The 15,619-nt window shown below is 47.5% G+C and overlaps 1 protein-coding gene across 4 annotated transcripts in view; it reads left to right on the top strand.

The window, feature by feature from the left end:
* SMAP1 (small ArfGAP 1) overlaps positions 1–15,619 on the top strand; it is a 149,735-nt gene that overhangs the window by 123,883 nt on the left and 10,233 nt on the right. For all 4 annotated transcript variants that reach the window (XM_060030390.1, XM_060030389.1, XM_060030391.1 and 1 more), the window contains 2 exons: positions 1,385–1,475; positions 15,245–15,372. In XM_060030390.1, the coding sequence (XP_059886373.1) occupies positions 1,385–1,475; positions 15,245–15,372 (219 nt within the window). The remainder of the gene's footprint in view (positions 1–1,384; positions 1,476–15,244; positions 15,373–15,619) is intronic.

Genomic DNA, 15,619 nt, shown 5'->3' with positions numbered 1-15,619 from the left:
CTGCCCTTTGAAGCTTCACAGCCTGGCAGTGACTTCTCCTCTCCAGCTATGAAAGTCCTAGATGGCATCTTCTTCCAATAGAAGGCTGTTTCGTCTACCTTGAAAATCTGTTCACCTTCATGAATTATCTCAGCCAGATCTTCTGGATAACTTGCTGCAGCTTCTGCATCAGCACGTGCTGCTTCCCCTTGCACTTCGTTGTTATGGAGACGGCTCCTTTCCTTCAGCCTCATGGACCAGCCTCTGCTGGCTTCAGACTTTGCTTCTGCAGCTTCCTCATTTCTCTCAGCCTTTAGGGAGTTAAAGGGAGTTAGAGCCTTGCTCTGGATTAGGCTTTGGCTTAAGGGAATGTTGTGGCTGGTTTGATCTTCTCTCCAGACCATTGAAACTTTCTCCACATCAGACTAAGACTATTCGATTTTAACTTCCTTCAAGAACTTTTGTTCCGCATTCACAACTTGGCTGTTTGGTGCAGAAAGCCTACTTGTGGCCAGTCTGGGCTTTTAACGTGGCTTCCTCGCTAAGCTTAATCATTTCTAGCTTTTGATTTAAAGTGAGAGATATGCGACTGTTCCTTTTCTTGAACACTTGGAGACCCCTGTAGGGTTACTCATTGGCCTAATTTCTGTATTGTGTTTCAGGGACTAGGGAGGTCCAAGGAGAGGGAGGAAGATGGAGAACCACTGGTGGGTAGAGCAGTCAGAACACACACAATGTTTATTGATTAAGTTTGCAGTCTTATATGGGTGTGGTTCGTGGCTCCCCCATAACAATTACTGAGTAACATCAAAGATCACTGATCACAGAGCACCGTAGCAAATACGAAAAGTTTGAAATATTGTGAGAATTGCCAAAATGTGACACAGAAACACAAAGTGAGCAAATGCTGTTGGAAGAATGCTCCACGCAGGTCGCCACAGAGTTTCAGTTTGTAAGCAGCGTGATATCTGTGAAGCACAGTAAAGGGAAGAGCGGTAAAACGAGGTCTGCCTGCACATCAGATCAGGTTCCATTAGTGCTGGTGGCCTCTGCTCTGCTCGCGAGGACCCGGGGCCTGCCCGGCAGCAGCAGCGAGCAAGTATAATACACTATTATAATACTATAATAGTGTGGAATGTTCACGTGAAGGAGTTAAATGCTTAGGAACAAGCATTAAGATTAAATTTCTACATTCACTGTTTTGGGGTCCTCGTGTCCGGTTTATCAGTTCAAGTTCAATGATTGTGTTTAAGTTTATGGTAATGAATGCTGTGAGCTTTATCACACTATGCTTCTTCATAGGCTACATTACACTAACTTTATCAAAACTATGCCCAATTGGGGCTTAAAAGTCTTGTTCAGTTTATTTGAAAAAAAATAATAAATCTGATTATTTACTTTAAAGCTGCAGAAGAAAGAAGATCAGCAATTGGAGCCTAAAAAAAGTACCAGCCCTAAAAAAGCTGCAGAGCCCACTGTTGATCTGTTAGGACTCGGTAAGTAGTAAAAAAATACAAGTCATCATTAATTAGAGTTACAAAACAATTGAAACATTTACTTGAAACGAATATAATAGCTTTATCATCAGTGTGCCAAAAGATACCTGTTAATTGAATTTGAAAATGGTATGATTAGATTTTTGAGTTCCCACCAAAAGGGAAATCTTTAATAAGGGAGTTGGTGTCTGTCAGCAGTGCCTTCATGGAAATACAAGTAATGAGTTCCTTGGGGAGAGAGGATAACAAAGTACTCTTCAAAGGCTTGGTGGACTGTGACGTCTCAGCATTTGAAATGTTTTCTCCCCCCACCCCACCCCGCCTTCTCTTCATTTAGTTTTGTTGGAGGGGAGGTCCCTTAGCAAAATAATTACGGTGTAGCCTTATTATAACATGTGCTATTTTAAAGGACACTTTAATTTCGGTTAGCTGAAGCAACATGCTTTATACCTAGATCTAGTGGCTAGATTCATTTTATGTGTCTGATGACAATAAGAATGTCTGTGCTCATTTTAATGTCATATTTATTCTTATGGCCGACAGATAGATGTTGTCTGCCTGGTGAGTAAACAGACTTCCATTCAAGGAGTGCTTGTACTGTCCTTATCTACAAATACTGTCAGCTCTTTTTACATTTTTCTCCTCTTCCTTTTAAAATAGCTTGATAAATGGTTATTTTTAGTAATATCTGAGCCTTCAGCAGTAATTAATTTAGAAATTTCTTTTAGTTTAGGGAAAGATTAATAACAGGAAAACAGTGAAAGATAGTTGGAAGGTAGAGTCGACCTTCATACACTGCTTTTCTAAAAATTGATCTTTGTTCTATTGAGAAAATTGTTTTCTGTCTTAAGAATTACAACTGAATGTTTTTGTCTTACTTAGGAAACTGGTGTATCATGCAGATATACCCCCTACAGATAAACATCTTCTATGGTGGTGAAAATAAGTGGTATATCAGAAATATAAAAATAGGGCTTAGTCCAGGGGCTCTAAATATAATTGTGTTGAATACTAGTTCTCATAATTTCTGTATTTTATTTCCTTTGCTATAAATGAGAAAAAAGACTTACTGCCACAGTACGGAAAGATCCTACTAGGACTCCACGCGCCTTTGTCTCGGCGGCAGCATTTCCTTCCCGGCCGTGAGTGCCTGGTTATCGGTCCATAACTTAGAAACATAAGAGCTGAGCCAGGCCTGGCCCTTACCCTACAGACTCGCTCACTGACCTCGCACCTCCTCCTGAAGTGTCTGCCGTGTGTCTGGGCGCTGTCGTAGGCACTGGGGAGAGAGCTGTGAGGGAAGACAGATGAAAGTACCTGACCCCTGTCTGGGGAAACAGTGAAGAGATAGTTAAGTAAGATACGTCATGGTCATGTTTGCTAAGTGCTGTAGCTAAAAGAGAACGAAAGCAGTGGTGTGATTTTAAGCAGGGTTCAGGGGGTGGGTGTTGGGGGCCCCCTGAGATACCGTTGGAGGGAAGACCTGAGGAGGCTGGGGCTCCCTGGCCGTGCGCGGTGAGGCCAGGGCGGGTGCAGTGGCCCTGGGCATCCCCGCCGGGAGCGGGCAGGGCCAGAAGGAGGGCCCTGGCGTGGCTGCTGGCGAGTGACCCTGGGACCTGACTAAGGCTGCTACTCTGAGTGTCCTGGAAATGCATTGGAGGATTCAAGCAAAGAAGTACCTCATCCGACTTGGGTTTTTTAGGAGCCCTTACGGCTACCCTGTTGAGAATAGCGTAGCAAGGCGAGGCTGCAGGCTGGTGAGACAGGTGGAAGGGGGTGGTGGCCACGGGAGCTGCGAGAAGTAGCCAGTTCTGGGCCTGCTTTGAGAGAGAGCGCCAGTGGGGTTTGCTGCTGGGTGGAAGTTGTAGGATGTTTCCCTTGGGGAGTGACCCTGTGGGACAGGCGGGCCTGCTAGGTGGTCCCCAGGAGCCGCACGGGCTGGGGCCCGGGGGACAGGTGGCGGAACTGGTCTCAGGTGCCCAGCCCTTGGCGCGGTGCTGCTGCGTAGTTGCGAGCCTGGAGCTCGACCCCTGACCTCGGCAAACGCTTGTTCCTCTCGCTCTCAGTGCTTGGGTCAGCGCGGGCGTCTCTGCCTTCCAGCCGTTCACTGTCACACGGTATCTCCGTTTGTCGAGCTCCTGTCCGCGTGTCCCTGCCTTCCACCACCCAGTCTCAGAGTCCCTGGGTTTTAGGGTTTGGGGACGGCAGCACCCCTCTTCTGGTGTCAGTGTCTGGGAGAGTCAGCCGCGCTGGCAGCGGTTCCGCTTCTCTCACTCACGGGCCTGTGATCGGGAAGGCTGCTGTCTTTTTAGACGGGGGAGAGCGTCAGGAACCCATGTCCTTAGGGGAGAACCGAGGTCCGCTTAGGGCAGGAAGGAGCGGCAGATTAAGGGCATAGAGAGGGCTTTGTGGGCGATGGGCGATTCTGGATCATGAGCTGGAACAGCTCCAGAGGTGGCAGGGTGGGCGCTAGGGTCAGAAAGAGGGATTGGGGGTCTTGCTGAGGGAGTGTTAGCAGCAGGAGACCGAGAGCCCTACCCAGAGCACATTGCAGCGCTTCCCTCCTGCTGCTTCTCAGTAACCTGAAAGGCACTTCCAGACTTTCAGAGAACAGCACTCCCAAACCGGATCGATAGTTGCTGTCGCCCTTGAGCAGCAGACTGTTTTTCTGCTGCCCAAGGTGAGCGTGGCGCTCTGGTTTTCCCCTGTAAAGTGAGACACGGTGGGGAGGAGGGGCAGGTGCCTGGCAGTCTGATTTATGGTCGTGCAGAAAAGATGGCATATCCCCATGTGAATGAGACCAGAACAGGCGTAAACTGAAAACATTTGCAGAAAATACAGAGAAAATTCCCACAGGGTTAGTTCAGTTACACAGCCATGGCGGGCCAGGATCCCAGGGTTACTGTGCGCTCAGGATCACGTTCAGTGGACTCCTATAGTGTGAGAGTCAAGATCATGTTTTAGAAATTCGAACTTCCCTTTAAACGGCCTTTTGGCAAGTCTTTTTTTTAACCTGTTTTCTTCGGCTCACTTTTCCAGATCTACTCCCCATCCCAAGGTCAAATATAAAATGCTGTCTGTATACTTTCTAGCAGCAAGGGTCAGCAAATTCTTTTCTGAAAAGGGCCAAAGGTTTTTAGCTTTGCAGGCCTTACTCAGCTGTGCCCTGTGATGGGCACGAAGCGTACACGAGTGTGTGGGTGGTGACTGAGGCTGAGCTCTGCTGGACTTGAGGATGTGCTCGATCGTACCTGCAAGGGTGACTTCGCCTTTGGGTGTTAACTCACGTTGGAAGCTTGTAGAAATACTATTTATTCAGTGCTTTACTGTCTGGTATCAGAAGTGGGGTCATCGACTTGGTTATTACCTGCCCTTTGATCTTGGAAATAACCAAGATCTTAGGGCCCCTCTCGACTGAGGCCCAGAATGAACAAGCCCTGGATGCTCCAGACACAGACCCGCTTGCCTAGAATGTGTCCCCCGCTGTGTGAGAAGAGAATTGAAACTGGCTTCCAGGGCCTGTGCTCGCCACGCCCCTACACTGTATGCTCCTGTCTGTCCTCACATGATGAAAACTGACAGACTGCTCAGCAGTTGGTTAGGATAATCCCCCAGGCTTTTTTCTTTCTTTCTTTTTCTAGAAGATCCCATCTGAGATTAGAGTCTTCAGGGGTGAGCACCGGCTCTCAGTGGAAGGCTTGAGCAGCATCGTAAACTGCAGGCTTCAGCTCAGTCTCCCCAGAGGCGGGGAGCCCTCCGCGGGTGTCTGTTCTGTGTGCGCACCGCTGCCGCCTGCTCCCTGCTCAGGAGGCTTTGACCGCAGGCCCATTGGGCACGGGGCGGGGTGTGTGTGTGTGTGACTCGGGGACCTCGAAAGAGCTCACAGAGAATCGACTGTGAGCTTGGTGATGAAAATCATACTGAACTATAGAGATGTATTTAGATAGAGGCTTCCTCAGTTTTTTCTTAATTGAAAAGCTCAAAGGAACATACAGTACAGCTTTGGGCAAGTTTTAAAGTCTTCGCTTCATGCCTCTGTTTCAGGAAATAAAAGCATTAGCTTATCACAGTAGCCAAGTTCAGGTGGGTTGACAATGCTAGTTAAACGTGGTTTTTAGTAAATAACCAGCTTAATTATCTAGTAATATGTATTCCAGTTTTATATAATGAGAGGTGAATATATTACTTTTTTTCCTTAAATTTTTTTGTTTTTATAAGATTTTCTGGACAGAAAACAAACTAAAGGATGAAACACCCACAGAAAACACTCTAGTTACCTTTAAAGCAGAAAACTCCTGCAGGGAGATTTCTGTTTCTCAAAGGCCATACGCTGTCAAGTGAAGCAAGCTAGTGACTGGGCGGACTGAGAGAATGCCAGCCGCGGCCCAGCCCTGGACCCGCCTGCGGCCCGGAGCTGTACACTCGGCGGATCCGGGGCTTGGGGTAGTTGTGTGCCACCCCTGTTTTCCAGGGAGGGAGGAAAAGGGCCGCTCTGTCTAGCGTGAGTGCCCGAAGTAATTTTGTAGTCTGTTACGCTTTTCAGCTATGGCTTAAAACCCAATAAAAATGTTTATTTTTTCTGCTGCCAAGAGTATGGTCCGCAAACGATTATAGACTGTTATTACCCTTTCAAAAAGGAGGTCTCGGGAATTGGTGGTAGTTCTGTGTGATCACACCTGTGGAGGGAGAGCAGGCAGGTGGGGGCCCGCGTCGCTGGGGGAGACCCGGCTGCTGGCAGCTCCCCGCGTGGCCCCGAGTCCGGGCTGGGAGGCAGCCGAGGGCGACAGGCGGGCCAGTGGGAGAACCAGCACGGCAACCCGGGGACGAGGGCGCAGCCCAGCCAGACCTGGGCCGAGAGCAGGAGGGCATCTTCACGGGCCTCCGGGGACCGTGCCGGCCACAGGAAGCAGGCAGGCGACGCTCAGGTGTTGAAGGAGCGAACACGGCTGTGGATGAGGCGCCTCGTGACTGCAGGTGGCTGAGCGTCTGAGCGTGGCTGAGATGGGTGGCGTCTGACAATCGTAGCGGGCGAGCAGTTTGGGGGGCGGCGCGGGGGGCGGTGAGGTCGGGAGCCGGGCTCCTCTTTCCTGCCCACTGTCCCGTCCCCCTCGGAGCCCTGGCCCTAAGCTCAGGCCCCAGCCCCCCGGCCTCAGGACCACGTCCAAACTTCGGTGCAGCAGTTGCTTTTCTCAGGAGGGAAAACTTCTCCCAGAAGGTCCCCCAGTAGAGTTCTCAGGGACCCGCCGGGCCAGAATTGCATCCCGTGGCCTCTCTCCAGGGCGGGCGAGGCCTCTGCGGTGGAGACGGCTCTGCAGGCAGGAAGCCTCTGCGCAGCCCCTGGCCCAGGTGCGTGTCAGCCTGCGACGGCCCTTCAGCGGGGAGCATACTGTACACACACACATCTTTGCCCCTTTTCCTTCTTCCCCCCACTTTTTTTTTTTTTTAAATAGACAAGGACACTGAAGCTGACAGAAGTTGGCTTCCAAGGCGCGGCTTCTGGACGACAGAACTGGGTTCAAACCCGGTTCTCCCTGACTTCACAGTCCAGTCTCGGCTCGTAGATGAACCGCAGCAAGATGTTTGACTCAAGTAGTAATTAAATTGTCATCTTGTTACTTTAAGAAACACTGAGATAGTGCCTGCCGAGTGCCAGCCACTGTTTTGAGTGTTTACAGACATTTATTTGTTGGATCTTTGCAACAGCCCTGAAATCGGTGAACTACCGTTGTTTTCATTTTACAAATGAAGAAACTGAGGTGCAGAGAGGTTAAGTAAGTTGCCCAAAGTCACACCATAGGTAGATTACAGAGTCTGACCCGTGTTCTTAACTGTTAACACTGTGTTGAGCTCTGATAGGAAATTAAATTCCGAGACTGCCAGCTGACACTGTGTCACGTAAGACAGACATTAGGCCCATTTGTCCAGGGGACAGCTGGCAGCATCGTGGCACGGGGGAGCCCTGGAGTTAGAGGCGGTACCCTGGGCTCTGGCGTCTTCACCAGGAAGTGAACGCAAGAGCCTGTCCGTGGTTGTTGGCCAGAGCGTAAACGATGGATAGTGTGACATAGGCAGCACAGTACTGTGCACAGAGTGGGGAGCACGTGTCTCTGTGGGGACTTGTCGGGGGCGGGGGTGCCCGGGGCTCCTGCGGGAGGTGCCGGGGAGAGCGGTGGCTGCAGAGAGAGCTGACCTGTCCTATACAGTCTGGCTTCATACTTGCAGAGTTCTTGTCTCTTGAGGCTGTAAAGTGGTACAGAAGTGTTTGAGATATATATCTTATATACATATGAAAGCTGTATATTTATATAGTTTTTAAAGAGCAATCAGTTCTACGACGTTTACTTCTGAAACCGCTTCTCAGCAGTTTCAGACACTCTCGGTCCGTGTGTGTGTCCCCTGAGAGGTGGCGGCACTGCAGACCCCTCTCAGCGCTGTCGTACCCGTCCACAGGGCACCCCCTGCCCCAAAGTCCCCCAGCTTGCGGGGACCTGTGGCAGGAGGGGCTTGGAAAGGAAGGGGTAAACAGAGCAGGAGGTTCACAGCAAATGTTAAGGCCACTCAGTCATTTCAGTAGATAAGCCTAAAGGCCATCTACTTAGCAGTAAGAAAAGTTAACTAAAAATTAAAAATAAATAATTCCACTTGACTCTCAGCCGTCTTTTTTTAAGCTTTTGAAAACAGTTTGAAGCTTGAAAATTTTAATACGCTTCAAATGAATGTCTGTGACTTGAGTTTACAAGGTAACACACGTGGGAGTTTATTTCATTTCATAAGGCAAGTGTGTGTTTTAATATAAAGGAATTCCAAGTAACATTTTTATTAAGGAAAAGGCTTTAAATGGTTTCTTGAGTAGAAAATGAAAAGGGCTCTTTGAGTAACATGAAAACATACAAAGTTTTAAGAAGAAGGAGTTTTGCCGTTAAGGAGAGCATCACTGCATCTCATGGAAGCAGGCTTCTTTCTTTGATCGGTGCTGTTTCCACTTCAGATTCGCTCCTTCTCAGGATGACGCCTCACTAGTTACAGGTGAAGAATTAGACTCGGCACCTTTCATTGCAGCCAGGGTGTGCTCAAGGCTGAGTGTTCACGGTCAGTCAAGAACAATAATGAAAAACATAACTTCCACTACTTACCATGTTCCTCTCTGCCTTACGCTAGACTAGTAATACACAAAATCTCATGCTGCTCTTTGAGATTTTTTATCATTTCTGCAAATAGATTATGACCAGCTAATGCCTCTGACATTCAAGTAAAGGATGAATTCATTAATATTTACTGAGCACCAGCCAAGTTCACGGGACTCTGGTAAATACGGGAGAGCACATCTCCGTTTGTGTCTAGTAGTACAAGTGGGGATGCATCCACGTGCAGTCTGGAGATGAGAAGACAGAGGACTGTTGCTCAGGGAAGAGTGGGATTGTGGAAGAGAGATATTTGTGAAAATTCAGCGTGAAACCTGGCACAGTGCCAAGATTCACAATTTGCATTTTATTTTCCTCCACTCAGAGGTTACTTTTCTTGCTGCTGCTAGTCAGAGGAGGAGCAGATGAATTTTTCATGCTGTGCAAACTGACGTCAGGCAAACTCTCATGTGTCCTGGGGGTCATCTTTAGCGTGAGTGGGCTCCGGGAAGGGCGAGCGAGCCCCCAGATACACGAGCTCCTCGCGCCTCCCCTTTGTAGAGTATCTTGTGATTTAAAGCCCGTCTGCTTCTTGTTGAGCAGACAGCTTCGCATGACCGACGGGTCAGGGCTGTGATGGCGCTTGGAGCAGAGCTGTGGAGAGGGGAGTAGGGAGGAGGCCGACCCAGGCGTGGGCCGTCGTGTGTGTGTGTGTTATGTGTGTGGTGTGGTATGTGTGTGTGGTGTGTGTGGTATGTGTGTATGGTGTGTGTGGTGTGGTGTGTGTGTGTGGTATGTGTGTGGTGTGGTATGTGTGTGTGGTGTGTGTGGTATGTGTGTATGGTGTGTGATGTGTGTGTGGTGTGTGTGTGTGTGTGTGTGTGTGTGTGTGTGTGTGTGGCTGTGGCTGTGGCTGTGGCTGTGGCTGCAGCGATGCTCCCAGCTGTGGACAGAGTGATGCTGGAGGACAGGGTTCTGATTGAGAGAGAACTGCAGCCTCACTGCCATGGTGGCCTGGAGTAGGGATTCCAGCTGGGATGCAGTCGCGGTACCGAGGTGGCGGGTCGTGTGGCGCTGAGGCCGTGAGACCAGGAAGGGGGACGGCAGGGGTACCGGCAGCAGTGGCTGCAGGGTCTTCCAGGAGAACGTGGACTCAGAGGAGGAGGCTTCCCGGGAGGAAGGCTCAGCGAGGGCCAGATGTGGGGGAGTGCAGAGGGCAGAGACCAAGAGGGGTTTGTAACCAGACCACTGGTTCTTTTCAGAATGAGTGTCATTATTTCCCTTCTTCTCCCAACAGAAGCAGGATCACCTGCCCCCTGACTGTCGTTTTTCCCCACGGCTCTGCTGTCCCCGAGAAACCCTCTGGTGATCTGTGTTTGGAAAGCATTTCAATTCACCAGTATTTGTGGAGCTTTTGCTCTGTGCCAACGCTGATTGAGGAGACAGCTGCACCCTCTTTCTGACAGAGGATGGGGGGACAGGGCCTAGGCAGTCAGTGTGGTGCAAGTGTGAGCATGTGGGGAGTGCCCGTCACACTCAGTGTGTTCACACGCCGACAAAAACCAAAAATGACATTACTTATATTAAGGCACCTGGGAAGGCTGCTGCTTTGCAGCCCCTGGATTTGGGGGGAGGAGTTGGGAGGCTGCCTGGCCAGCGGGGGGGTGGGGCGCAGGCTGGGGGGGCCCGGGGGCGGGGCCGCGGGGGTCACAGGGCCGGGGGCGGGGCCTCGTGCGCTCAGCGGGGAGCTGGGGCCCAGGACGGCGCCCCCGACTGGGCGGTGAGGCCAGCCCCACCCTCTGTGCCCTCTTCTCGGGAGGTGGGGCAGCTGCCCCGGGAACTGTTTTAACCTTGGACGCGGTAGGGGCACTGCTTCTGTTTGGGGGAACCAGGAAAGGCTGCTCAAAAGGATATAGCAGTTGAGTTTTCCAGCTGTACCACCATATTTCTGTTGAAATCCTCGTCTTATTGTGTCAGAATCTCTGGAGGTGATGGGGGCATTAAACTGAGACACTTTATATAGAGCTTGATCAGAGTACCTGGCAACAGAACTTAAAAATGTTAGTATTAATAGTGGGTTATTAAAAATCCAAACTGTTCTATTCTTATTTCCTTTTAGTTTATACATGGTGTCATTCAAAAGCATTTGGAATGGGCCAAGAAGAAGACACTAAATATTGTTTTAAGTACTTTGTTTACCTTTACTCATTTGGATTTTTGCTGTCAGGGGAGTTCTGGTATAGCCACGATTAATAGAATCGACAGCTACATGGAAGGTTTCTAGATGATAGAAATGGCCTTCATGACGTTGTGATATTTGAAATGCTGCCTTCTTTCTAAGCATCTACCAGTGTGATGATGTGAAGTAGGCCAGTAACTGCACGCTGGGCAGGCCTTCTGTTCGTGTGAGATGTAGCACTGATTTTTAACAACTTTCTTTCTTTGGCTCAAAACGTTTAAGCTTTTCTTGTGAATTTCTGGTATGTGTGCAGTATAAAACAGTCGTCTACCAACTCGTTTTCAGATCAAACATTAGTCTGAAATCTTAAGGTAACTAGAAAGAAAATAGTTGCCCGCAGGCAGCTAATTGTAGGCTTGATGCCTTGCCTTTAAAATGGAAATTCCTTCCCTGTTTCACTGCACTGTCCTCATTTCTTGTTTGCTCATTTCCTCTTCGAGGGGTCCCTTGTGCTTCATTATCCTTCTTTCTGGTGGTGTTCCAGCTAAGTTTCTGCCATTTGCCTCAGGCTGTTCTTGTACTCTGGCGCTCCCATTCTGTTTGCTGTCCACCGGCTACTGTTTCTGCATGTTGATGAAGGGGCCTGCTCCCCCCCCACCCCTGCAGCCGAGCAAGGAGCCTGTGCGCACGGGGAGGTGCTGTGCGTGCAGGTCCTGATGCGCTATCTGCACAGACGGCCACTCCCGTCCTGGAGGCGCTGCGTGGCCTGGCCCTGGGCTCCCCAACCCCTGGAGGGGGAGGTTTCCACTGGTCTGGGTGTGTGTGCACATGTGCCCATGTGTCTGTACACTCAAAATGTAGCCCATGTGGATTTAATTATTTTTCTTACATTACAGTGCTAATGTAAACATTTACACTGTTTAAACCATTTAATTTGAATAAGACTTACTCTTTCTAAATTTTTAAATGTTTATCTGAAAAACTGCTTTTAACATCTTGGTATTCTATGGCTTTTGTGGCCTCTGAGCTTCTGTTTGATCAGCGAGGACTGTGCCGCTGGTGAACCCTTGATGGAGAGGCCGCGTTGAGCTGCAGTGGTTGTGACGGGGCTGCCCGTGCGGCCCAGGTGCCCCTCCATGGCTGCACCGGCCGGGCCCCTCACTGTACCCTGAGGATGCCGGGCCTGGCCGGAGGATGGGGGCGGTGGTGTGTGTGTGTGTGGAGACAGGCTGGCGCGGAGTGGGTTCTGAACTGTTGATGCCGCTGCTTCTCTAACTTTGTACTAATAATTATTAACTATGTAAGGGTTGGTTTTTAATGTTCAGACTTTTAAGTGATTTCTTTATCTACAGCTGTAACTACATGACTTTTGTGTAATGTGGCTTAAAGAAAGGAGCACACACTGGTCCAGGGCTCAGAAGACTTCGTTCTAGTACAAGTTTTGCTGCTTCACTAGGGAAGCGACATTGAGTCTTGAATCTCTCTGTGCCCCGGTTTCTGTAACTGGGGGTGATGGAAGGAGATGCCTTCTCATCCTCCATGGAGACAGAAATGATAACATGGAAACGTTCTTTTAGAAAGTCCAGGAAGCAGGTGATGTTTATAGTGATGGTAATGATTACTAGCCTTCCCCTGTCCTTTTTAAATTCTGAAAATAAAAAACACAAGTTTTGAAACAAATTGAAACAGTCCTTGGTAGAGAATGTGTTTTAGCAAGCCAAATGTAGTAAGTCAACTTAGCAGACACTGAAATCCAGTGGGAAAACTCGTTGGGAATTTGTGTACTGATTTTGCAAGGGCGAGATGTTTTCATGTAAGTTAAGGATTTGTTCTTCGACAATTCTGTGAATGCTTAGCTTTTTTAGTAACAAGGAGAATTGATGGGAGTTTCAATCCGTCATATTAGGGGACTGTGTGGGGAGAAGACTGGAGGACTTTGAACAGACTTAAAAGACTGTACTACTTTGAACAGACTTAAAATTTCTGAAACATGTTCAGTTTCTAAAGTAATGCAAACATTATTTGCCTGTAGTCGCTGAGCCTCTTGGTTCTCACACAGCGCATCCTGAGCTCACTGATGTTGTACAAGCCAATTGACATGTCCTGGGGCAAAAAATAGATTGATACCTTTTTCCCCAATTCACCAAAAATAATAATAGTGGTAATAATAATAAGTTAATGATAGCATTTTCTCATGTTTAAAGTTTTTTTTAATATAAATTTATCCTAATTGTTAGTGTTTGCTATTACTTGAAACAGCAAAAAGTTTTAACTGAAAAACTGGAAATAGTTACTTATGCTCATTTTTACTTTTGTTCCTCTTGGTTGTGGTTTATTTTGGAGGACATGTGCTTCTGTTTGGGAGTTTAAGTTGCATGAAATACAGTCATATTTTCTGCTAATAAAGTGCTTCCATGTTCATGTGATAGAATGAACGTGTCTGTTTGATGAGGTTGCTCCCCTGTCCTCAGCTCTGTAGCTTAGGGGTTCAAGCACCACTGACTCACATGGCAGTGTTATTTGAGTTTCTTTACTGAGTTGTGGATAGCACAGAGATGTTCCTTTAGTTGTGTTTTTAATCTAGAATACCCTGTCCTTCTAAAATATTTTATTTCTGGTTCATATTACCTGAGGTACTACACATCAGGTAAATGGAATGTGGAATGGGCTGGAAAACATAAAATAGCACCTGAAAGAAGTCTAACTTCAGAATGAATGTTGCCACTTTGAATGAGTTAGAAACGGAAAAAATTACTTTCATGTATGAGTCATATTTGAATTCTTTTATGTCATGGTTGTGTGTTAGCTTAAAATTCTGTATATTATAAATTAGTAATAATCTACACATTGTTTTATTGCTTCACCTTTAAATTGTCCGAAGTGCTTATAGAGATATAACATGTGTAACGCATAAACATATGTGCTGAGTATATATTTTTTATGGCTCTGATAATGTGATATCATGGAAAATTATTGAAAAATATTTGCAGTTGGTTTCTTCCAAACTAACCTTTCATGGGTTTCACACACACTTTTATAAATTAAGTAGTAAAGAATATTTTACTGTGACCATTTATTCATTGCAATTAATGATAATTTGTTTCACTGAAGCTTAAACAGGGAAATAAAAGATACTAATTTCTATAGTTACACCTCAAAAAAAGAAGAAATCTGTGAGTTTCTGTGGGTTGTGTTAGAAATACCTAGTAGGAGGTAGATCTTGCGTTAAATCTGTTCAGTATCCAAGGATCTACTCTGTGCAAGACGTCCATCCCCCTCCTTGTCGAAGGCGTCTTAGAAGATGCCTCATTTGCCTTCGAGGAGTGTGTGGTTCAGCAGAGGGATCAAGTGAGGTTGTAAGCTGTAAAGTGGGAGCTCGATTAGGATGTAAGTCCTCGGAGATTGGAATTGTGATGTTCTGAACTGCTCCTTGGGTCGTGACCACGGAACACTGAGCTGTGTGAGCTGTCCTGCTCCCTGAAACCCCGTGCTTGCAAGCTCTCTGCACCGCCCCCCACCCGACACTTGTGAGTTCTGGACTGACGTCAGGGGTGTCGGTGCCGCCCGGCGGCTCAGTGCACCCAACACTGAGGGTGGCCGCGCTTGAGTACAGAAAGGGTCTGTTTCAGTGTTTTGTGGATACTTCCTACGGAATCAGTGTATAGTGTATGTTTGTTTTCTTTCTGTCCAGTTTTTTTCCTTATGTAACTTTAAAATTTAACATTCCAGACATTTTAAACCATTAAAATTTATTTCCAAGGTAGGTAAACGTGATATGAAGTAATATTGGAAACACACACACACACACACACACACACACGTGTGTGTGCGCACACACACACATGCATATTTATGGAGAGGTAGCCTTCGTAGGAACATGGTATCGTATCCCAGCTTAGCCAGTGACCACAAAAGTAGTGCCAGGGCTTCCTTGGTGGCGCAGTGGCTGAGAGTCCGCCTGCCGATGCAGGGGACACGAGTTTGTGCCCCGGTCCAGGAAGATCCCACATGCCGCGGAGCGGCTGGGTCCATGAGCCATGGCCGCTGAGCCTGCGTGTCCGCAACGGGAGAGGCCCGTGTACTGCAAAAAAAAAAAAAAAAAAAAAGTAGTGCCAGTTTCATAAGGTTATGGGATTAAATGAGTTAATATATGTAAAGTACTCAGAACAGTACCTTACATGTAAGGAAGCATCAGGACACAGAATAATGTCAATAGTATAATACCATTTGTTAAAAAGGGGTTTGCATATATACTTAGAAACTGGTGGGTAAAGAATATTTCTTTGAGAACAAACAAAACTGGAAATGGTTTCTTTGGGAGAGAGGAGAGAGCCTGGGGTAGAAGGAGGGCATACATTTTGTTGTTAACTTTTTGAACTTTTAACCATATATTTTTAGAATAAAGCCATGTTTCAAGTAATTTAAGAGATTCTAGAATCTTTTAAGACAAGAATCTACGTTCTTTTCAGACGGCCCTGCCGAGGTGCCAGTGACTAATGGGAACACAGCCACGGGGCAGGCCTTGAACGATGATCTGGACATCTTTGGACCGATGATTTCTAATCCCTTACCTGCAACTGTCCTGCCACCAGCTCAGGTATGTGTTAAGAGTATGGTTTTACACTGTGTATTTTCTTTTTGGAAAGTTTCAATTTTGAATTGTTTCTTACTTGAAAGCCTCTAGATCTTCAGGCCAGGAGTTGGCTAACTAAGCCTGCAGCTTGTTTTTGCAAATAAAGTGTGATTGGAGACGGCCACTCCGTTTACTTACATGCTGTCTGTGGCTGCTTTCACACTGCAAAAGCAAGTTGAGTAGTTGCTGCAGATATTCTATGACCCACAAA

The sequence above is a fragment of the Delphinus delphis genome, chromosome 14 (assembly GCF_949987515.2).
Source record: "Delphinus delphis chromosome 14, mDelDel1.2, whole genome shotgun sequence".
Lineage (NCBI taxonomy): Eukaryota > Metazoa > Chordata > Mammalia > Artiodactyla > Delphinidae > Delphinus > Delphinus delphis.
Note: the sequence above shows the minus strand (reverse complement) of the source record. Positions and strands in the feature narration are given on the sequence as shown.